Below are 25,006 nucleotides of genomic sequence, written 5' to 3'. Positions count from 1 at the left end.
ATTCGAATTATTCGAGTTATTCGAATTCGAAAACTCAACTCGATTCAAACTCAAAATTCAAAAAAAAAATTCGAATTGACTCAAATAACTCGAATAACTTGATTCGTTTAACTCGAAATTTGATTTTTTTTTATTTTTTCGAATCAAATCGAGTTTTGCTCACCCCTAACTTTAAGATATTGTTACTTTGCCGAAAAAGAGAGAATTTATTCTCAACTATTAAATCTATTTTTTTGAAATAAAAATTATGTCGGTTTCTATTTGAGAAGAGATTTTTCATTTTCACCCCAAAAGAAAAAATATATATTTCTAGTTCTATTTTTTATTTGAATCGTTCGAGTCCACACTTGAAGTAGTTCTTGGTACGAGAATAGTGGAGACGATTGTTTGGTTAAAAGTCTAGAATGAAAAGGATCCGTCTATCCAAAAACACAAGTGCGAATTCGATTTAGGGTTTATTACTATAAATATTACAAATCAGTTCGGTTTTTAAAATTTTTATTTTCCTCTATACAAAAAATCGTTTCAAATTGGATTTTCTTCAACACTTAAACAATTATAGAAGGTTTGAACTTGCAGTCATAAAGGTAAACCATGACGATAACACCTTCTGAAAAGATCTTTAAATCTTTCCCATGTGTCATAAAGTATCTCAAGCTCCAATTGGGCAAAAGAAAAGATATATTTCCTCAACTTGGATGTCTTGGCTGGTGGAAAAAACTTTAATAAAAATGTCTCTATTATTTGAGCCCAAGTAGTGATGGAATCCTGAGGAAGTGAATTCAATCATTGCTTTACTCTATTCCTTAAAGAAAATGGGAACAACCTCAGGCGTATGGCATTATCAGAAGCACCATTGATCTTGAAAGTATCATAAATTTATAAGAAATTTGCTAGATAAGCATTTAGATCTTCATCTTGTAACCCATTAAACTGAACATACTGTTGCTCCATCTAAATTGTATTCAGCTTCATCTCAAAGTTATTTGTAGCAATATTTCGTCTAATGATATTAGACTTAGCCTCAATCAGAGTTGGCTTTGCATAGTCATACATAGTCAATGAAAGATCTACTATTTTTTCAATAATACCTTCTTCCTCTTGATTGTCTACGTTAATCCAATGTTGATCTCCACCTTTCTTTTCTCTCACCATTAAACCCTCAAACCCCAACACCACCCCCCTAAAATTAACCCCATTAGCTTTCATTACAACACACTACAACAATCCTTAAATCCAAACTCAATCCTCACTCAATGATTCAACTCAAATCCTCAAAACCCTTTTTGAAACAAACTCCATGTTTGCCCAAAACAAACCTATCCTTGTTCTTTATAAACCCAAAATACCCCCTTTTCCAAACATATATTGAAAAAACAGAAGGAAGAATTGGAGAAGAAGCTTTTGATTAAAAAATTGGAAGTTTTTTTTATTTAAAAATCTGGGAAAAAAAAAGAAATGAAAGAAATTTGAAAAAAAGCTCATTTTCCAGCCACTATCAACCAACCCCCAAAAAGCCCTTACATGCTTTTAAAGTAGGTATTAATGAGGTAGGCTGGAATTTAGGGCTCAGGATGGCCCAATGACATTGAACAAGTATAAACACTTGGTGGTTGTGATTGTTGAAATTGTAATCCAAACATTAGTATTAATGGGGCTTCTGATAGTGTGGAAAGAATTCTAGGAAAGGAGGGAGAGTCTTCAAAATCTCAATTAACAAAAGAGAGGGCAGTGGTTAAATGGAACCAGGTACAATAGGAATTTAAAGGTTGGGAGTTAAAATCCACTATATGGAGAGTCATAGTCGAGTTCAAAAGGTTATGGAAACCATTGTAGTCAATCTTTATTCCATGTAGAGCCTGTTTGTTGGAAAAGGGGTGTAATGTTGACCCATACTGTTCAGGCTGTGGCGAGGCAAAGATAGTAAACCACATCTTCCTTGAATGAAATAAAGTTGCCGAGGTAAGGCAATTTGTTAATATTCTGACACAACACACCTTTGTTATTGATATTATTCTGTTTTACTTAGCCCAATTTATTGATGCTCTTATGGAAAGAATGCTGACGTTATTGTTGAGTATTTGATTCTTTTGAAACTTACTGTGCTAAAAAAATGAGTAGTTTTCTACTGCACAAATAGAGGCTACGATAAGATTGCAAAAGGTTTATAATAGCTTCCGTACAAGAAGAAAGATGATGAAGTGTAGAAGCAGGGCTAGAAAATAGAGGTGAAGTGATGATTGAATGGTGATAAAGTGAGGAAAAATTTTGAGATAAGAGTTTTTGACAGAAGAAAGAAAGGAATGTGAAATCATAAGTTTTTGATAGAAGAAAAAAAAATGAAAGACAAAGAACGGAAGTAGGGTGAGAAAAAGACAAAAAAAAAAAAAAAGGTACAAGAGAACAACACGTAACGGTATGCGATTAACTAGCATTGTCACATCAACAAAAAATTAACAGTCTTAAACTCGAATACCAATTTAACTGACAAAAAAAATTCAAATATCAGTTTGAAAAAAATAAAAAAAAATTAGTTATTAATTTTGTATTTAACCCTTAATTTTATTTCTCAATTCCTATCCTCTTGAAAAACATACCCTAATGTTAAAAGCTTCTTTTTGACTGTACCAGAAATCAGACTGGGAAAGCACAAGAAGGAAGAGGAGAATAGTAGATCAATCATCATCAATAGCAAGAAATGAAGAACCCAACATAATTAGTGAATTACCTTACAACTGATTCAGCCTCTTTTCTTTTTTGAAGATAAAATTGGTTTAATCTCTTTTCTGGACCCATATGATTCGGTTCTGATAAAAAGTTTATGCCAACCCGTTAAAGCCAATACAGAGTATAGCTTAAGGCTAAACCCATGAAACCAGGGTCTAATAAACCCTAACATTCTTCTCAGCCGCTCTTAACCTTTGGTCCTCCCAAGTTCGACACCGATTCAAAAATGACAACCCACTTCAAGAGGGGCTGGAAGCGATGGGCACCGGAAGCATCCTGGAGATAAGCACCATCACAAGATACCCCGCACAGGCACCATCCATGCTCTTTTTTTGCCATGTCTTCATCCTCTCCCACCCCGTTTCTCTTGCTCCGCCTCTCGCCAAGGAGCAAGGAACGACGAATCTCAAAGAGGCGGTGTTGCTAATGGCACGGACCTTAAAAGCTTGATGAACGAGTTCTAAAAAAAAAAAAAAAAAGATGAAGAAGGCGATGCTTCAAAACTGGTTCAATCTCATTGTTAGGATTTAGGGTCGTTTGAATGGAGGGATATCAAAATCCAATGTGAAAAATAAAAAAAACTTTGTTGGAATGCCATGTAAAATTTCTCAAGGGAATGGTCTAAAAGAACAAACTTTGACCCATTTTGCTAATTGTTTTACCTTAACTTTTAATTTGCAATTCATAAACTTAAAGACACAATCATTCAAGTCAAACTAATCTTTTTTTAAATAAATAAAAACAATGGATCAAGTGATGGGTGACATTTCACTTGAATTTTAACTTGTTTTAATGTTAATTTGGTGATTAGTATTGAAATTAGTATAAATACAAATCTTCTGTTCTTGAATCTTGTAATTTCTGATTAGTAGTTGGATTTATATATTTGTATTGAAATTTCTCAAAGCTAAATTTGGATTTCTATACAAATCAGTGTTGAATGCTATTCTTTACTTTTTTTCATTTGTATATTAATGATTGTTTCAAGTTAATTTGAGAAATTAGATAATTGTATTTGTCAATTTACACATTCCTCCGCGTGAATTCATTTCACTAATCCTCATCTCTAAGCTCAACATCTCCAATCATCACCCTATCTGGACCTATAATAACTGACCACTTAGCCACTTGTGTCTGACCCACCATAAGGACTCTACACAAGATCACAGCTAAAATTATAAATACCCTCAACTACACCAAAAAACAGGGAGATCTCTCTCCTCTCCTTCAACCTCCTTCCTTTAACTATAATACCATCTTCCCCTGAACACCCTAAACAATGGCTCCCAATCTTGTACCCAACGAGGTAAACCACCCAGTTCCACCGAGTGTTAAATCATATATCTAAATCAAGAAAAAGGGAGGACTCCAATTAAGTTGTTTAACCGAGAGATTGATTTTAACTTTAGTCCAGAGATTAAAAAGGCCCATATTTGACGATCAGAATTAGCAACATATCCATTAATCACTAGACTTATAAAAGAACTGCAATTTGAAATGAATTCCATCGTGCTCATAGTTCATAATTAATTGATTTGCTAGTTTAGATAAGTGTTCTTATCAGGTGAAAATACCATGAAAACCCCTGTTCTAATGTGAAATTACATTTTGACCCTACTCAAAAATCGGACAAACTAATCCTGATACACTAGATAAAAGAACAAACCAATCATTTCTTTTAAAAATTTCATCCAATTTTACTATTGAAAACTGACATGACTGACAGAATAATTAAAAGGTGACACATAATGTGCCTCATGCTGATCTACAATGCAATCTAACATATAGGGGGCGGAAGGCACAATGCAATCTAACTCTAGTACAAAGTCCTCCATGGTCCGTAAAAATTGATATTTTAATATGCAACCATACCAAGTTTTTGATTCAGTTAAAATAAAAATAAAAACCAAAATACCAAGTTAAGAAAAGCATTTCTCAAACAGTGAAATCCAATTTTGAAAAACAATGTTAAAATCAGGACTTAAATGTTTGAGATGGTAACAAAAAAGGTCCTACACAAAATTCTCTAGTCTCTAAAGCTAAAACCACTGCCCTCTCTCATATTAACATTCAATCCAACCATTTTGATTCCTTTGTCAAACTCGAATGAATCCCTACCCCAACTCCCATTCATCCGAATTATCCATCACTATCTCTATAAAAAATAATCATAATCATAATCATAATCATAATCATAATAATTTCTCCGCGACAAAAATAATAAGCTTACTCTACGGGGTTTTCAAGTAGAAGCCATATTCTGGTTTGGTCGACTTGATCGGTTACCTCTCCCTCTCCCTTCACGACCTGTTGAACCCCCCCTAGGTCGACTGCTATATTCACCTCTGTTTCCATATTCATTTCTTCCAAAGCTTCGATTTCCACCAAAGTTACGTCCCCTGAAGCTGTCATTTCGAAATGTTCCTCTTCGTCCTGGGAAACTACCTCTTCCACTAACAACTGCAAAGAAACAGCCGCATCAGATCAGACACGGAAGATCATTATAGTTCATGCAGTATCTATGTTAACAGAAAACAATTAAGTATGTCTTTCCCGAGTCTTAAAAGATAGGCTAAATGCTCAAATTGGGCCCAATCTTTTAGGGGTTGTTCATATAAGAACCAAACCTTTCAAGATGGTCATATAAGAGCCTAACTTTTACAAAAGTGCTCAAATGAAGGCCAAACCTTTCAAAATGGTCAGAGAAGGGCCTAGCCTTTTCAAAAGTGCTCAAATAAGGGCTTCTCAAATGTCGTATATCAGGTTCCAAATTATGTTCTAACTACTTTCTTTTGTATTCAAGCAAGATTCAGGTGTTATGTGTTTTATTCTGAATTTGTCAACATTTACCTAATTTTTTTCTACAAATTGGACTGAAGTGCATGAAAAGTCTTTATTTGAGCAATTCTGTAAAAGTTAAGCTCTTATTTGACCATTTTGAAAGGTTTGGCCCTTACGTAAACAACCTCTAAAAGGTTGAGCCCCAATTTAAGCATTTACCCTAAAAAATATGTAGGGCTTATAATATATAAGGAGCAGACCATGTTCGTAGACTATCTACATACCTCTAGTTGAAGTTCTCTTAATTTCCACAACAGCTTGACGCTCTCCGATCGTAATTGGTGAAGCCTGTAAGAGTAAACTGTACTCAATAAACCCAATGCCCTAAAGTGTAAACTTGGTATAGATTATTGACACTATTGTTTAGTGATACTTGAGAAAAATGAAAGAACAGTACAAATTTAAGTTCCATGCAAGAGATGACACTTTAAGTACAGCATTATTGGCACCATTATCAACATGAACATTATTTGGAGGATCATAAGATCCTTGTACCCATGTCTAGATATGCATCGAACATGGATGTCAGGCACGGGTATTAAAGAATGAAGATTTTGAGCAACATAAAAAGGGACATAGATCGATATTCAATTGGTGCAAGCTGCCCTCAAGGTTACAAGTAAAAGCCACTATTTGATAGCCTCTACTTGTTTCTAGGCAAACAATTCCTTGATCTTTTTGATCAAACTTTCATTACAAGGGAGGACAGGGGAAAAAAGGGTATTCTCAAGCTAACAAAGAAGAAATAAAGATCATAAAACTATTTTCATGCTAACAATAAAAATATAAAAATATCTAAAACCTGAAGCAAAGAATCAGGCAGAAGCAGCAGCTAGTTGTTTTCTTCACATTGTTTACCCTTTTCCATAAAAGAGAATCATTTACAGAGTGAGACTTAGCGCTTTATGAGCATCCAATTTGTTGCTTTCTTATGTTTGAACTTCAAAATGAGATAATTTTCTCAAACACCAAACAAAATTATATTTTTCCAATTAAAAATAATCCGGTTATGGTATAGGTATCCAGGGGGTAAAAACCCATACCCTACCTGAATCTGTGAGGGAAGCTTCCTAACCAAATCCATCCCTAACCCGGATATAGTTTACTTGGGTCCAAATAGATTGAAATGCAAATTATGTCAACTTCAATGCAAAGATCATATATTCATGCAAATAACAAGGCAGATGGTTGGGAAGAGGCAAGGAACAAATGTCGAAGCCAACATTCAAACAACATGAAAGCATTTGCATTTTAGTTCAGAAATGAATAGGACTCAACCAAAGAAAATAGGGAATAACCAAGTTAGGTGTATAAGCAATACATGCACCAAACAATGATCTCTTACTGATATTTATCACGCAGCTGACTTTTGAACAATTATTTGAGCATCGATTTTCTCATATATTATGCCAAAACAAGGAAATTTGAGAAAAGGGAAAAAAACATAAAACAAAGGTTGATTTGCTCCAAATTCGTATCCCGCTTGCTCAATGGTTCCTAAACAGAATTCAAATCAGTAGGTGACCAACAGAGAAGCTATTTAGTGCCAAAAGGCAGAAAAGTTGCAGTCCCAAAGAGTTATGCTGTGAGGGCCAGGGGATTTAGGATATGAAACTCGTTCCATATAATGTTGGTATTAAAGGGCAATAAAAAGCGTAAGATGGTGAAATTGAAAAAATCGAAACATCCTATCAATTTATATCAAAGGCCGTACCTGAATTGCATCATTCATGGAGTTCAAAGACAGAAATTCCACAAAACCGAAACAGTACCCTTGTTGCTGAATAAACAGAATATAGAAATGTCAAGAAATGAATGTAAGTGAAAGAGAATACAACATATCCATTCAATGCATAAGCAACCGACCTTATTGTTCCTAACTTGGACACCCCCTTGCTTGATTGGTCCAAACTTCTTAAACTCTTGCTCGAGCTGTGTAGCCGTCACATTGAAGGGCAAATTTCTAATGTAAATGGAATGGCCTTCAACTGCAAGTTAAATACAATTGATAAACAGTTACTCGTACTAAAAGAATTACAAGATCATTTAACTTCACACGTTACCAGAGATACTCCAACAAATTATTTTTGTAAACATAAAATACACACACAAACATTCGAGATACCTTCCTCCGGAATGTTGTCATTCTCAGGGGCATCAGCGCTGGAAGGTGCAGAAGCTTCCGGTGTAGCAGGTGCTGCAGAAATAGGAGGCTGCTTCTCAGTTTTCTTGGGTGTCACTTTTGTAGTATTAGAAGGTAAATAGACTGTTGTTGGCCCCGGACTTTCTTTTGGTACTTTTACCTGCAACAATAATTGTTAAACTTAAACAAATGAATGGATGCAAATTCTGATAATTGGAACACATCCACTTATAAACTCACAATTGATGCATAGGATTTCTTTGCAGAATCCTCTTGGGCTGAAGAAGAAGCCGGTTCAACAACTACAGTAATATCATCACCGTTTGAATTAGACTGGGGTTTCACAACCGCCTCGTCTTCATCGACCAACTGTTTTTCCTGGTCTGAAGGCTCATAAACTTTCTCAGCAACATTTTGATTCTCTTCCACAAGGGCAGTAGCTGGATCCGGTGCAGAAGGCTCTGAAACTTGAGTAGGCTCTGGAACAAAATTAAATGAATAGCGAAAACAAATATTGATTTAAACATAAGGAAAAGGAAATAAGAAAACAATGTCGCTTTACCGGGTTCAGGTGTTGGAGGCACTCTAGGAGCATCATTAACACCATTAACTTTATGCTTCTCTAAGGGTTCGCTGTCTCCGACATACCTAAGTACATCATTTAGAACAAAGTACCCATTGTCCTGGGGAGCCAGGAAAAAAGATTGCGCAAATTTTCTCTTCATGTTATCCTTGCCCGTTAGACACCCAGTTACTAATACAGTTACTCCTTCCTGATAAGATTTCTGAGCATCAGCGGTATTAATCTCAGCCTTATGATTAGTGTAATCGAAGGAAAGAATCTTCTCATTAATACCCTGCTCAAGAAAAAAATAATATTGGAGTTTCTTTGCACTGTAAGATACTGATAGCAATTATACCACAAGAAAATTACACATTGTTTGTTTACCAGATAATGAGCAAGGTCATAAATAAGAGAAGAGTCTTATGAAACCAGAAAATCAACACATTTTTCAGTACATAATTCATAAACTCTAACTCACAATCAGCAACAAATTATTGACAAAAAGCTAATGACCCAAGCACAAATGTTCAACTGTGGGATTATTTAATCCATAAACATCATACAAAAAATCATCCCTATAAAATAATACTATTGGAATAAGAACAAAATATGATTTTAAAGAAGAGGTTTAATTATCAATAATGGATAAATTATTCATTTATCAATAAATTATTATTTTTAAATATAGAACCTTTGTGTACAATACTTTTATGTGATATTATTATATTTTACTAAGAAAGATGAATGACATGTAAATGAAAAACACTAGATATATAATGTTGACTATTTGTTACACATGAAAGAATGTACCGAATTGGTGTCTACATTGCAAGAAGTTACAGATGTTCAGTTTGGTTAAGTTACAAAGAAAAAACAAACCTTAGATGCATATTTTGAGGAGGAGCTTAAATGAGAAAAACAAAAGTTGTTAATTATATAACGTTATGTATTTTCTTTTCAGGATTACTAATTTTTAAAGAATTATATAAATTATTAGCTTATGCAGGTAAAAGTACCACGGAGGCCCTTGCACTAAGAGTCAGATTACATTTTACCCTTTACTCAAAAAATGGGCAAATTAGTCCATATAGGTTAAGCAAATTGGTCTTCTGTTAAAAAATTTGTCCATTTCTAATGTTAAAAACTGGTCCCTACATGTTAGCATGAGGTACAATGGCATGCCATGTGTAACCATCTGATTATTCCATCAGCTAAGCTAGTTTCTAACAGTAGAAATTGATGAAATTTTTAATAGAAATGACCAGTTTGCTCTTTGATCTAAGATACAAGGACTAATTTGCCCATTTTTTTTAGTAAAGGGGGAAAAATACAATCTAACTCCTAGTACAAAAGGGCCTCCATAGTACTTTTACCACTTATGCATTAACAAGGTTATTATTAATACACTCGATATTATTAATTTTATTGTTAATTTATCAGACATTCATTTATCGAGGTTTTACTATCAATGAAGTAGCTAAGAAAAGACCATTTACAGAAGCAAAAGCACACTGTATAAAGAATCGAGCAAGTTACAAAGAACTTAAAACATGTTACAGATTCAATGTTTACTGTTTAAAGATGAACCGACTAAAACATCAAACATTGAGAAGCAATACAACAATCCAATGAGCTTACTTGCATGGTTGTCACCGATGTCATCACACCATTGGAATCCGGGCGGCTAATCACACTTGAATCATGATAGAATCTATGAGCCAATTCAGGAGAGTTGTAAAGAATGTGGTAATACTGTTCAACAAAAGCATTTCCAACAACTTGGGCACTAGGAGTAGCAGGTCGAGTTGCTGTTTCCAATGCCATCTGCTAGAAGAAAACACCACAAATAAACCATCAACATAAACATATCTTCAAGCTTAAATGAAAAAATATATATTGCCTCTTAAACTACAAAATCTAGGTTATATAACCTATATTAATGAATGTTGAAATAACAGAATAGAGAAAAACCAAATTAAAAGGCATTGCCATTACAAAATTGCTAAAAAAAATAGGCAAAATATCAACAATTGTTTTTAAAACTTTAAAGTATAGTGAACAATACAATTAAAAGGTCTTAATTTACACTATTTTCCTACACTCTATAAGAACACCGTACTAATATTCTCATGAAAACCCTAAAATCAAAAGCATTAAGCCAAGATTCATCTATAAAAAGAAATAAAAATAAAACAAAGGTAGATCTTTCCTTGGATCCAACCAGCAAGTAGCTCAAAAAAGAACTAAACCCTAAAAAAAAAAGAAAGATAAATACTCATTGAGGAAAAGAAACAGCTTATAATGTGTTAACCAACATTTGTAGGCAACTTTAAAGGTATAAATGAAAAAAAAATCAAAACCCCATAACTAAAACACAGGTTTTTAATTAAAAATAAATAAAATTTTTACAATGACTGATCAAAGGAATAAGTATTGAATAAAAAATCCAGCAAACTTTAACAAATATCACAACTAAAACCAAAAGAATAAAAAAATATTTTTCTTTGAATATTAGAGAAAGGATAGGAAAAGTAAAAAATTTATGGAAAAACAAAGATCGGAGAAAAAGGAATAAAAGGATACCTGAAAAAAGGGAAATGTTGAAGGTTTAAAGAAACTATGAGTCTTTTTGAAGGTTTGGTGGCACTCTGGGTTTTAGTTGCAGGCAGAAAATACAAAGGGAAAAAATGGAGAAGAAAAATAAGGGAATGGCTGAAGCGAGAATTGAAAGCTACCTATGAACTGTGAAAGGTATTTTACGTCAGGTTCTATCTATATGGTTTGTGTGGTTTTCTGATTAGGTTTTTATTTTAATTAATTTAAATTTAATTATCTCGTAATGAGTAATTAGGTTTTCTACGTTAGTTGTTTTTTATTGGTTAAATTCTAGTTTTAGTCCCTCTTCTATATTTAAATTTGAAATTTAACATCTATACTTAATTTGGCAATTATCCTCTATTTCTATAATATCATTACTCAATCTAAATAGGATAAAAGTATTATAGAGGCTTTTGTACTAAGAGTTAGATTGCATTTTGCCCCTTCTACACAAAAAAAGGGCAAATTAGTTTTTATACATTGGATTAAAGAGCAATCGATCTTTTTGTTAAAAATTTTATCTATTTTTACTATTAAAAATTGGTCCTTATATGTCAGTATAAGGTACACTTAACATGTCAAGTGTAACTGTCTAATTGTTTTGTCAGTCATGTCGAATTTTAACAATAGAAATGGATGAAATTTTTAACAGAAATAATCAATTTCCTCCTTGATCTAACTTACAGGGATTAGTTTACTGATAATATGTTAAATTTGCATGATTTTTGTGTCTAAATTGGTTAATTCTTGAATTGATCCCTATTAAATTAATGATTTTATGTTTTAATCCTATCAGGAATGCAATTGAGATGCTATAAGTCAAAAAATGAGCAAAAAATAACTAATTTACAGCACAATCAATAAAACTGGGCCGAATCAAAAACTTAAAAATAGTCAATGATTCAGATTTATTTTGACTTTATAAAAACTAAAATTAGAAGAAATTTTGATTTGATTTTTATTTAATTTGAATTATGTGTAGTGGTTAGTTAAATTTAATAAATAGTGCCTTTGTGGTAGCTTGAAAGTACACTTAGTTTCACTTGAAATTAAATAAGAATTATTATTTTCCTTCCAATTTCATGTGTATGTAGCATACTGCTACTCCATTTTCATTTTCTTGTTTTTTTGCAAAAATTGTTTAATTGCTTTCCAGGTCTCTCCCATCCCAAATTCCATTATTTTTATTTAAATCCATTCTATAGTCAACCAAAGTATGATTAAATTCATGCTTCACTAAATACTAACTTAGCTTTAGATTGGTATTCTTTCCGATCAAGAATTGTGAGATACTTATCTATACTAAAAATTCTTTCAATCGGTATTCACTATTTTTCCTAAGTATCGGAATTGACAAGTTCATCTCTTAAAGTTAACTTGACTTCAAATTAAAAAGTGCGTTGGGTTTGAGTTGTGTTTGGAAACAATTGGAGAAATGAGTTAACCGTGCTGTATTCAGATCTCTGAGAACAAATAAAAGGAGAAGTGATTGGGTTTAAACGTCTTGCGCAGTTGAGGTTGTTAATTCGAGTTGGGTTCTTTAGAACGCAAGGCTGCTGGAATCTTGAATAGGGAACGTGTGTATCTCGATTAAATATTCGGTAAGGGTTGGTTTGTAGGTCGTACCGAGACCAGCTAGGAGAGGAAGAATTGACGGTTAGGACGTTCTTAACTACTATAACTAGCTTATTGTTTGGAGGAGGAAATTAATTTTCGAGGATCGATTTAAAATCCTAAATCCATGAGTCTAGGGCTAAGGCTTATTATCTCTATTTACAAAATCCGAATTTGTTTCCCAATTTAATTTAATTTTAAATTTATTTAATTGTTTATTTATGTTATCTCAATTATTTAATTTCTAAACATTTCAAAACTCCCCTAATTTATTTGTTTATTTTCTAGCAGATCTGTTTGGAGTCATGGGCACAACTATTTTCACGAGTATCGACACGACAAAAATTCTGATTACAAGTTAAACGCGAAAGTTTATTATAATACCAATCCCTGTGGACTCGACCTTACTACCAATTTGTGCTGCTATTTAGAGTTATTTTAATTATAGGAATTATTTTTTGGGGTTTCAACGCACATCATTTACCCATTTTTTGAGTAAAAATGGTAAAATGTAATCTGACTCTTAATATAGATGCATTCATGACATTAATAGTTTTAAATAAAATGTAACCAATGGATTTTCTTTAAAACACCTTTTCTAACATGAAAAAGAAATTACTAGCAAAAAAAAAGCCATGTTAGCGTTACGAGAATTTTAAGGAATATAAAATTATGTCAAATTAAAATAAAAAATACATAGTATAGAAATTATAATTATAATTTAGCAAAATTTTATTATTGGGAATAATTTGTAATTAATAAATATATGTATTTGATTTTTTAAAATTTTTAATAAATTAAAACTGGTTTAAGAATTGTTGATATTTATTATAAAAAATAAAATAATCCCAATCTTTTAATTTCTTTTCAATTTTAATAATCTCATTACAAGTTTTAATCATATCTGTTATTTTTGACACAATATCTAAAACTACCCATAGTCACTCTCCAACCCGTAAATAAGAGAATAATAAGTTTCAACGTACTTAAACCTACATCTTCATACATTACCAACAATATCCGTACCAATTAAACTAAAACTTAATCGAGCTTTTCACTATACTGTATATATGAGTAATTTGACTTTTAGTTTATTATAAAATTGTTTTGAAAATCTATTTAATTATTAGATAAAATAAAGATAAACCTTATCTCATTTATATATATTTTGGATAATTCCACGTTTAATCACTACAAATTTATTTTATTTTTGTTAAAATTACGATTTAACTTTATGTAATTTAAAAAATATGTTAACCTGAATTGACGAATACATACGTGGACCTTCATGGAGAGTCTAAAATGGGTATTATTGGGCCTTCATATGGGCCTCTTAAATGTCTTGGGAAAAACGACACAAAATATACATTGAATTTGGTCAAACTCTCGTTAGGTTTTTGACTTGATTTGTAATTTATATATTTTTTGAATTTTAAAATTTAGTTTAAACTAAATATTAATAATTAAATTTATTTGGTTAAATTATACTTTTAGTAAAGATATAGATTTGGTCGATGTTTTTTAATTTAATTATTTTTAGTTTATATATTTTTTGAATTTTAAAAGTTTAATAGAAACAACAAACTAGCATGACATTATACATGCTGAAATATATTTGCCACATTGAATTTTTAAAATAGAACGACCTAATGAATCTCATTGCTATCGTTTGATTAGGACTTAAATTTTAAAAGTCAAAAAAAATACAAAAACTAAAAATGACTAAATTTAAATACAAAGATTAAATCTACCGATTACCCATAATTATATACTTAGGCTAAAACAAAGTTAGGGTTAAAAAAGGAAATCTAAGTTTAAGTGTGAGTATTATGTGATTAGGTAAGTCCATGCAATAACTTGTGTATCTTTAGTATTTAACTGAAAAAAAAAACTATCATTAAAAAATTTCTCATTTAGTAAAAAACAAACTTTTACTCACATATTAACTCATATTTTTTAAAATATATGTAATTAATTTTTTTACTTGTGCAAGATTATTGTGTATAAATTATTTAAAATACAATATATTTGAAATATTCTAAATATATGCATGCAAAAAGAATATATTAAAATTAAACACTTAAAATATACAAAAAAATAAAATTAATTTTAGAGAATCTTTATATTTAGAAATAATATATATCTCGATAATGTAACACCCTAAAAATTACTACAGTACGAAAGTAGCGAAAAATCGAGAATTTCTCCTGGGTAAAGTGAAATAAGGAAATAAAAGTGACAAAAAGAGAACGTTGAGTAATGTCAAAGAAAATTTAAGAAGTATGTTGTGACATATAATAATTTAAAGTAAGGACTAAATCGTAAAAATGAAAAAAATTTGTGGCCCAAGTGTAAATACTTACAATTTGAGGGGTTAAAGTATACATATGGAAAAGTTGAAAGGCCAATAGTGAAAATATTTAAGGGTCGAAGGATCTAGAAAATAAGGAAAATGGATGAATAAGGATCAAATTAAATAAAATGAAAAAGTATGAGGGACTAAATTGCAAATCTACCAAATTAAGTGATAATTCAATGATGAAATTTTAAAATATTACAAAGGTCAAAATGGTCAATTAGCATGAGAGAGAATTCTAGACTATAATGATGACATGAGAGATATTTTAATGATATTTTAAATTAAATAATTAGATAAATATTATAATTTTAATATTTTAATTAGATTTTTTATTAATAACTTATTATGAAAATGTTAGTAGAAAAAGGGAGGAAAGATGAAGAAAACTCATCATCCTTCCATACTCTAACGTGAGAGAGAGCTAGAAAAGAAAAAGTTTTATTTTTCTTACAATTTGGTCATTTGTCATGAAAACCTAGCTTTTCATCCAAAATTCTTGAAATTTTCCTTAGACACCAAAAGATAAAGTAGAGATTCTAAAGAATATGCTCATCAATTTAGAAGTAAGAAAATAGTAGGTGAAGGTGAAGAAAGTGAGAAGAAAAGGGAAGGAAAGTGGTGAAGATGAGAAAGGAATGAAACGAAGAAGAAATGAAGAAATTCTTGACAAATGAGGTGAGTTTCATATTAACCCTAGTTGTATTTCAATAGATTAAGTTAAATATGTTGTGAATGAGATGTACATGTAGTTTAATCTAAATACTAGAACTAGAAAGTATTTGATAAAGTAGGAGAGAATGTGATTTGTACTATGAAAAGTACTAAGATTAAGAAATGAATATGAAATCTACATATAAACATAAGTGATTAAATTGAATAGTAATCAATATTATGGTGATTATGTATGATAGAATGAATGATAGTGCAAAGAACCATGGAAAGGAAAATATTTTCATTAAAACAGTTTGGATAGTAGTAGTAGCTTAACTTTGAAAATTCACCAAAAATCATAGAAATTTAGTTAAAGGTTGAATTAAATCTGTAATTAAATCTTATTGAGTCTAATTTTGTATGGAAGAAACAGTGTAAGCAAAAAAATTGTATATTTTGAGATATATTAGTTTTTGTAGGACAATGTCAGAATGGATTAGGGTTCCTTATTCTGACTCTGGAAAATCATAAAAAATGTAAATGTTTAAGATATTAAATTTATATTTCAAAAAGCTTAATGAGTCTATTTTCAAGTTAAACAAACAGTAACATGATATGAATCCCAAAATAAAAGATAATTATTTTTTAGTGAAGAAGGGTCAAATCTGTTAAGCAGCAGAACAGGGGAAAATTTGAAAAATAAACTGTATTAATGGTTTATGTGGAAATTCCAAAATTTTTATGGTAAAAAGGTTCATTGAGTCTAATTTCAAAAACAATAATCAGATCCTAATTTCGAGTTCTGTAGAAAAAGATAAAAATAATTTAGTGACTATTACTCAAATGGACTGTTTTACTTAGAGTATGCATGTGAATCATGTAATTATAATTAATGATACATGAAAGCATGTTATATTAAAAGTTAAAGAATATTATATATGTACAATAAGGATGAGGAAATAGAGAGGAGGATGACGAAAAAAACAATTGAAGAGTTATAATGCTAAGAAAATTCCTGCAAATGACGGTTCTACTAATACGTAAAAGATGTTCAAACGTAATGTTGAGATATTAAGTAAGTGATTGATATAAAATGAATTAAGGAAATCCTAATCGATAAATTTATTGATAAATTTCATATTTTGAATATATAATGGGTTATTTTGAATACTAATTGATTCGCTTTCCTGCACTACGAAGACATTTAGGTTTCTTATCCATCTCATTGATTGTTCAACGATCTTTGCCAATTCCAACAAATCGGAAAATTCTTTTATCTTTAATGCCACCAGTTGAGTTCCAAGTTCATTATGCAACCATGCAGAAAACATTTACTACTTGCTTCTTCGATCGGTATAATTTTTAAGGCATACTTGTTAAGCCATAGATATTCTTATTTGTAATCTACCACGAATAATTCACTCTGTTTCAGCAAAAGAAACTTCTATTTTTAATCTTCCAGATATAATTCCCTGGCATACTTTTTTTGAAATTTTGACCGAAAAATTCCCAACCAATCAAGTCAACAGGAACGTAATGTGTAACAATCTGCCACCAAATATAAGCCTCACCTTGCAACAAAGAAATGGCGTAAGTAACACTCTCAAGGAAGTTACACTCTATCTATTATAGTACTCGGTTTGTTGATTCTAGCCACATCTCGGTCGTTGAAGGATCGACCCTTTTAATTCCCACAAATTTAGTAAGACCATATCTTTATAATTCTTTTAGTGGTGCTCGATGGGCTATTAGAACTGGTATCATCACCTGAGTAGTCGTCATCCTTTGAAGAGCCTCGAAAATAACTCGGAGTAAATTTTTGTCACATTACCTTTCACGACTGTGCCTATTTGATTTACATTGACTAGCTCCCACTAAACCTGTACTAGGTGCATCAAGTATCAATCTATTTTCATTTTTAGCAGAATGGTCGCTGCTAAGCATCTCATTATCCTGCTCGTTTCTGGATTCTCTAGACATCTTTAGCTATAAAAACAAATAAACAAATAAATTTTATGTCAGCATCCAAATCCCGACTCTGACTTGACTCAACACTGGCATGTACCTTTAGACTCATTTCTAATCTTGATTTAGTTTGAGAATCGGCTAAACCTATAACTCTGATACCACTAAATGTAACACTCCTCATCCGGTCTGGTCGTCGGACCCGAGCAATAAGGTGTTATAGAAGATTACAAAATAGTTACACATAATCTATAATTCAGAAATTCAATTAAACATTAAATTAACTGTAACGCCCCAATTAATTTATTTTTGCTTCTGTGAATTCTTACACAAGTGTGTATCTGCTTCAGTGGTTAAGTTTTCTGGGTATGTGTGAGAGGTCTTGGGTTCAAGTCCCAAAATTGTTAGCTTTGTTATTTTTGGTCTGAGCCTTATCTCTGTTTGGTGGGCTTATATTTAAATGTTTGTAAATTCATATTAGAATGAGCTTACTAGTTCTAGTGGTAAGAGAATTGGTGCGTTAAAGGTCTTGTGTTCGAATCCCCGCACAAGCGCAAGAGTTATTTTTGCTCGATTTTTTGGAAAAGTTTTAAAGGAATTTGAATTCTGAGGTAGTTGAGTTTGAGATGTTAGTGGGGGGTTGAGATACTGTTGTTATCAATTTTATTTTTATTTTTCTCTCCCTCTAAAAAATTTTGACATCAATTGTTCCTTCTCTTCGTGGTATTCTCTTTTTTTTTCCCTTCTCTTCCTGTTATTTTTATTTTCCGTTCAAACTATTGTCGGTCTCTGCGTTGGGTTCAGTGTTTTCCACTCGGGTGGTGTTTGGTAAGTGCTCTAGAAGCTTTATGCAATGGTTGGATGTTTCGATTTTTTTGATAATGTGTATCTTGTTGCATAGGAGTAGATCAAAGGGCTAGGGATTTCTCATCGGTACTATAGTTGCGCGAAATCACCGTGTTCATTATAAGGTAAGGGATTCGGTTGTTTAATGGATTGAGCGGAGCCTTTGTTTTAGTTTTAGTATCAATTTAAGCAACTAATTCAGTGGTTTATTTATCAATTTTAGGTGCTGAGTGGCTCGAGGGTATTTTTGCACTAAAATCGTAACAGTTGTGTACCTGAAACGCAAAAAATGAGGCTTCGAAAAAAGTAAAAAAATGAATCTTTTGACGCCACACGAGCGTGTGGTCACCTGTGTTAAAGGTCGCGTGCGAGACACGGTCGTGTGGTCAACGAAAGCATGGCCGTGGGCTAACACACTACCGTGTGGTGGCTCGAGTGTGGTCATGGAGGCCATATGGGCATGGCCAAGTTGGGCCTGTGGGCCCACACGGGTATGTCACACAAGCATGTGGATTTTGGGCTAGGCCGTGTGGGCCACACGGGCATGTGGCCCATAATTCTAAAAATTTCTCTAGGGTCGCATGGGTCGCTCCGATCGACTATGGGCCTACTGTAGGGTTGGTAAGGGCTAATTAAACCCTGATTTGCATGCCATGATATTCTGATTGTCGAAACCATTTTTTAAAGGGGTGTTTGAAAAACGGGGATCGACTTTTTGAAAAATGAAAACGGGAGTCGCCATCAATCTTTTTAGGTGTGATTGGATCACCTTATAAAATGTTTTGTTTTAAAACATTAATTTTGGTCTATGAAATTATGAGAAAAATAGGTTCGGGAGTCGGTTACGTACGAGGAAGGATTAGCACCCTCGTAATGCCCAAAATTGGTACCAAGTTGAATAATTTTTTTTGTCTTAATGTCAGAAAATTTGAAAAGATTTTAAAACTTGAACAATTTAAAGTTGAAACTTGAGATTCCTTTGTTCCGAAAGTATACAAACATCACATCCAGCATGTTAGGACACGACGTTTTAAATCCTCGTAACTAAAATTATCTCATGATTTTGAAAATTTATTAAAAAAGATATTTGGTTATTTAGTCAAATGAAAAAATCGCAACCCAGCATGTCAGGGCACTATTTTCCGAATTTCTAAACACCAAACATTGCCTTATTTAAGAAAAAACTTTTTCAATTAAATAAAATATATTTTTTAAAACAATGAATAATATAAAATTTAATAAAAAAATAATTTGATATAATACTAAAATTATTAAAAAATAAAATATAAAAGAGAATTAAAAAATCAAGGAGATAGGGATTAAATAAAAAAAGTTGAAAACGAAGATGAACAAAGAATAAATAAGAACAAACCGTAGAAAATAAGAACGCAAGAGGGAGAGAAATTTGAGTGAATGCTCTTAAGAATTCTTATTGCTTCCCCAAAACTCAAGTGTAGTCAAGTACCCTTTTACAATGAGGGGAGAGACCTCTATTTATAGCTAAGCCTCCCCAAATCTAACGGTACAGATCAATTACATCAACGGTTAAGATTAAAGGATATCTACAAATTAAATCTCCAAGATTACAAAATCATATCTTCTAAGATTGTATATCATATCTAAGATTGCAATCATATCTAAGATTGTATCATATCTAAGATTGCAATCATATCTAAGATTGTATCATATCTAAGATTGCATATCAAATCTAAGATTGCATATCATTGAAGATCATATTTCCATATGAGTCAAACTTGTAGATGGACCTTAAATCTTTTCAAGTAATGGGCCATTCCGATCGGGCCAAATTATATTTGTAAATCTGCACTGAACTTGGACTTCTTTTTTTTTTGGGTTTATTATTTTTGTTTTTGGACTTATTTCTGGGCCCGGGCAAAATTGAGTGTCTACAGCTGCCCCTCTTTGCTCATTGCTGTGTAACAGGAATAGAGCAAAGACTATAAAAAGACCAATTTTGCCCGGTCTTGCCGAGTCTTGAGTTCTTGATCTTCTTTAAATGGCCTCTTGACGGCTTCAATCTGCTTCTTACAAACTCATGACTGTCATGTTGATATCTTCGATCTGCTCTCTATCGAACACAAAGACGCCAAATCTGCTTCTTCGATTTGTTTCTTGACAATACAGAGATGCCAAATCATCTTAGGTTTGCTTCAGCGTAAGCACGCGAAAACCAAATCAGCTATGTCTTCGATTTTCTCCTTGTAAGCACAAGGATACCAAACCATCTTGGATCTGCTTCAGTCTAATCATCTGAAGGTTAGAGCTGCTATGTGTCTACCCTCCGTCGAATATGGAGGCGCCAAACTTTGATTTGTTCTCTGACAATACAGAGATGCCAAATTATCTTAGACTTGCTTCGGCGTAAGCACTCGAAAACCAAATCAGCTATGTCTTCGATTTTCTCCTTGTAAGCACAAGGATACCAAACCATCTTGGATCTGCTTCAGTCTAATCATCTGAAGGTTAGATCTGCTATGTGTCTGCCCTCCGTCGAATATGGAGGCGCCAAACTTTGATTTGTTCTCTGACAATACAGAGATGCCAAATCATCTTAGACTTGCTTCAGCGTAAGCACGCAAAAACCAAATCAGCTATGTCTTCGATTTGCTCCTTGTAAGCACAAGGATACCAAACCATCTTGGATCTGCTTCAGTCTAATCATCTGAAGGTTAGATCTGCTATGTGTCTGCCCTCCGTCGAATATGGAGACGCTAAAATTCGATTTGTTCTCTGACAATACAGATATGCCAAATCATCTTAGATTTGCTTCATCGTAAACACGTGAAAACCAAATCAGCTATGTCTTCGATTTGCTCCTTATAAGCACAAGGATGCCAAATCATCTTGGATCTGCTTCAGTATAAACATCTGAAGGTGAGATCTGCTATGCTTTGGTCTATTACCCTACTGCTTAGGGGTTAAGGTGCATCATCTTCGATCTGCTCTGGTACTTCTTAGGGATAAGATCTGTTACCCTACTGCTTAGGGGATTAAGGCGAGTAGTCATCGATCTGCTCCGCTACTGCTTAGGGAGATAAGATCTACGAACCTGTTACCCTACTACTTAGGGGATTTAGGCGAGTCTTCGATCTGCTCCACTACTGCTTAGGGAGATAAGATCTGCAAATTTAACCCGTTACCCTACTACTTAGGGGATTAAGGCGCTGAATTTTGTAATTTTCAATCAATCTTGCTACATTGTCCACTGGGAAATCCACCTGTAGAATTAATTTCCTAGAATTTATGCTTATGCCAAATAATTAAGATGCCATGATCGAAATGAGTCAAATGCTCCTAATTAGACATATTATGATGCAAAATGTTTATGAAAATAACTCCTATTTCGGACGTCATCACTCATTCATCTATCGAGCTTTCTACCTCATTCTTCTCGACATATCAATCATACTCTGCTCGTATGCCTCGAATCTTCTCCATCAATTTGGTCTACCGTACCATTCCCCAAATGTTACGACCCACTGAAGATGTTTATGAAATGATCCTTTCTTAAGATCAATATTGCTTAAAATGTCCAACCACCTTTTGGACTGAAGAAGAAAATCTCTCGAGTATCTCCAACCCATACATATGAGAATTCCTTAAACAATTGTCTTGTTTTAGTTTCTTGTATTATCTAGAAATTTCCAGAGTAATATGCAAAACTTCATTTGTGAAGATATTTTAGTTCATCTATCATTATTTCAATGCAACATGCTTTATGAATAATGGGAAACAAATAAATTGATCCTGAGGATAATTAGATTTGGACAAATTATTGGAAGGAATGCAAAAATATTAACCTGAGAACATATCTTTGAGAAGAAAAAGAATCCAAAGATAGTAAATAGGACAGAAATCAGATGCCCCAAGTATCGCCACTTGAACATCTATACACCAGCTCCATGAAGACTTTCTTGAGTTCAACATGTGTTTAAAAGATCCAAAGTAATTCGTTGATGCCTTAATATGTAACATACTTCACTTCTCGTCGAATCCAGTATAGCAAGGTCACTGTATGACTTTCCAAATTTGAGCTGCCCTTTCGGGTTTTCAACTCAAAACCCCTTTTGGTCTCAAGGCGCCCTTTGCAGGTTTTCACCTTGGCCTCTCCATTTTTCTTTTTTTTTCTTTTTTTTCTCTTTTTCTTTTCTTTTTTTTCTTTTTTCTTTTTTTTTTTGAAATAGAAGTCCGAAAGTGCCCTTTGCGGGTTTTCACCTTGGCTTCCCTTCTCCTTCAAACAAAGTACTCCTTGACCGAGTCTGAATTCACTGGATCAGATAAATTCTTCCTATCCATTTCTTGTCAAAATCAGTGCACCTCTAGAGAAATCCCCCTTCGCAACATATGGCCTTTTCCAATTCGGCATCCTTTTGCATGGGAAAGATCTCTTTCAGCACAAGGTTTCCTTTATGAAATTCTTTTGGACGAACCTTCTTTGTCATAAGTCTGTGTCATCCATTCTTGGTACATTTGCTTAGGATGAATACTTTCAAGTTAAGTTTACTAGAGGTATTCAATTCTTGACTCCATCAGAGCTTGGAGGAAAAATCTTGATTCATAAACCCATGAAAGGGATTGCCCCAGCAGCAGTCCTGGCTGTTGTCTGTCAAACCCTACAAAAAGATGGTTCAATGATTCTCAGCAGACAAGAATGAAGTTGCTGACTTTATCCTTCAACCTGGAAAGCTGAGGTACAGAGATTACTCCCGGAGCATACATCCCACCATGACTCGATGATGTTTCTGAAGCATCCCTAATCTTCATAAATTACCCCCAACTGTGAAGCTGCCAAATGAGTGTAGCAAATAGGAGCCACAAAAAATATGGCTATGGTGCTCCTTTGATACATATAGGATAGAGAATGAACAAACTCTTACAGATCATCAGCCGAAAACCCAGCCTAGTCTAAGGGAACATGATAGTGAGTCTGCCTCGTGATTCCAATCATTCTAGCATGGGTACCAAGGTAAAAAAATCATAGTTCTTTGGATGGCATTCTTTGTTGTTAATGACAGTGCCATGTGGCACATTGTCAGGAGATCTCTGTTGAAAAAACTTGGTATAATGGTTTTTCGTACAACAATAATCACAATATTTAGGGTTCCACTTCTCGTCAAGGAACTTGCAAGCCTTAATAACTTGATCAAAACTTGATTGAATTGAGACTCGCTAACCCCATCCCTGAAAATAATGATTTGATCAGGTTTCCTCTTTCTTGAACTTGTATAGAAGTCTAAGAGAGCTTCCTTCATGATACCGTCATCCACTTTGTCAGAAACTGGTTTTGAAGAAAGAATCTATCCTTTTAAGCTTCAGAGACTATGTACGGCCTGATGCCCCATAGCTGGAAATCAATGGCCACCGCCTGGAGTTAACTATCGCAGCTATTGACGGCACATCAGACTGCTCAGGAAAGCCAAACAATGCACCCATTCCAAGGATGATGGTTGGAACCTTTGAAACAACTGGAATTTGAAGGTGTTTGCCCAGCGTAAGCATAGAGAGTAGGCGGTAGTTTTTTATGCCAATTTTTACCAGTCTCGGCCATCTTCTGTAATTTGTTTTTTCTTCTTTTTCTTTTCTTTTGGCAACCTTTGTTGTACTGTGGTATGGCGCATTATCTTTGAAAAGACTACAAATTTTTGGCATTGTGCAGTTATATATAATCTCTTTTTTTTTGAAATGGATGACTTTTGACTTTGTAATATTGGCATATGAAGCTATCTCCCCTCTTAATGGAGCAGTTGACGTCCACAAAGATGAGTCATTGTCAGCTTGAAACTTTTGACGAGCTCGGGCCCATAAGTCTTGACTCCCTTAAATTTGGCATTTATTGTACAATTGATGCGATCCCTTTTCATGGTGGACCAACAGTGCCCCAAAACCTCATGTTTATCCTGGCAATTGCAAATCATCCTACATGCGTCTTTGGACCATATTTTTGAATTCCCATAATAGTCTTAACAAGGTCTTGTTTTGTCTCATCAGCTAATTCCAATTTCGTAATCTTTCCTTCCTCTAAGGCTATATTTCCTACCACCACTTCATCGGGTAAAAACCATTTTCAACAAATTCAGAAACAAATCACAATTTCTGTCACCTTCAAAGTACTGAGATTCCTCTAAACACATATCGCACTCAAAAGGATCTCTGAATTTGTAGTATCGTTGCCCGTGTCATTGATATCTAGGGATCTATGATAGGCACACAAAAGAATATACAAGGAATAAATGAATTCAAGAATAACTATTTACATGAAATGAAAATTTAAAAAGAATGTCAAAGGTCAAAAGAATTAGAATGAAAGAGTATTTACTCGGATAAATAATAAAAGTATGTTTTATTGAAAATAAAAATATCTGAACATAAGCCCACTTCTCAAAAGAAATCTCATTACTCCTAGGCTTTAGAGCAATAAGAGTGTTCTGAATATTACTTCGTAAAATTCCTAAAGATTACAGGAAGTTCTTCTGCAGTCCAATTGTTTAAAGAACTTCCCAGTTCGTAAGGGCGAATGCCCTCAAGGTTTCTTTGTTCAGTCCCTTCCTCATTGATGATTTTCATTTCCAAACACCCCCTTCTCCGGGTAAGCTATCCCTCCTGACACAAAAGTCGGGGATATGTAAGGGAACGCTGTTAATTTCGATTCAACTTCTTTTTCACTCAGCTGTGACCC

The 25,006-nt window shown here is 33.2% G+C and overlaps 1 protein-coding gene and 1 long non-coding RNA gene across 4 annotated transcripts; one reads left to right on the top strand and one right to left on the bottom strand.

The window, feature by feature from the left end:
- Positions 1 to 1,544: 1,544 nt before the first annotated feature.
- On the top strand, positions 1,545 to 3,371 carry LOC107888534 (uncharacterized). The gene is made up of 2 exons (XR_001681396.2): positions 1,545 to 1,962; positions 2,632 to 3,371. It is a non-coding gene; the product is annotated as an uncharacterized lncRNA (long non-coding RNA).
- Positions 2,661 to 11,055, bottom strand: LOC107888533 (nuclear transport factor 2). 3 transcript variants are annotated; one of them, XM_041077612.1, is made up of 10 exons: positions 10,860 to 11,055; positions 9,915 to 10,100; positions 8,274 to 8,568; positions 7,952 to 8,190; positions 7,694 to 7,871; positions 7,435 to 7,556; positions 7,283 to 7,348; positions 5,793 to 5,856; positions 4,958 to 5,187; positions 2,661 to 3,187 (listed from the first exon to the last, which is right to left on the bottom strand). In XM_041077612.1, exons 2-9 carry the CDS (start codon positions 10,098 to 10,100, stop codon positions 4,970 to 4,972), a joined length of 1,368 nt encoding a protein of 455 aa, XP_040933546.1. In that variant the 5' UTR covers positions 10,860 to 11,055; the 3' UTR covers positions 2,661 to 3,187; positions 4,958 to 4,969. The 3 variants fall into 3 exon arrangements, with proteins under 3 accessions (XP_040933546.1, XP_016668165.1, XP_016668166.1); XM_016812676.2 differs by lacking the exon at positions 2,661 to 3,187 and having other exon boundaries at positions 4,696 to 5,187; XM_016812677.2 differs by lacking the exon at positions 2,661 to 3,187 and having other exon boundaries at positions 4,696 to 5,187; positions 9,915 to 10,103; positions 10,860 to 11,033.
- Between the last annotated feature and the right edge of the window lie 13,951 nt (positions 11,056 to 25,006).

This window comes from Gossypium hirsutum, chromosome A09, assembly GCF_007990345.1.
Source record: "Gossypium hirsutum isolate 1008001.06 chromosome A09, Gossypium_hirsutum_v2.1, whole genome shotgun sequence".
Lineage (NCBI taxonomy): Eukaryota > Viridiplantae > Streptophyta > Magnoliopsida > Malvales > Malvaceae > Gossypium > Gossypium hirsutum.
The sequence above is the reverse complement of the archived record's forward strand: the minus strand, read 5'-3'. Positions and strand labels throughout refer to the sequence as shown.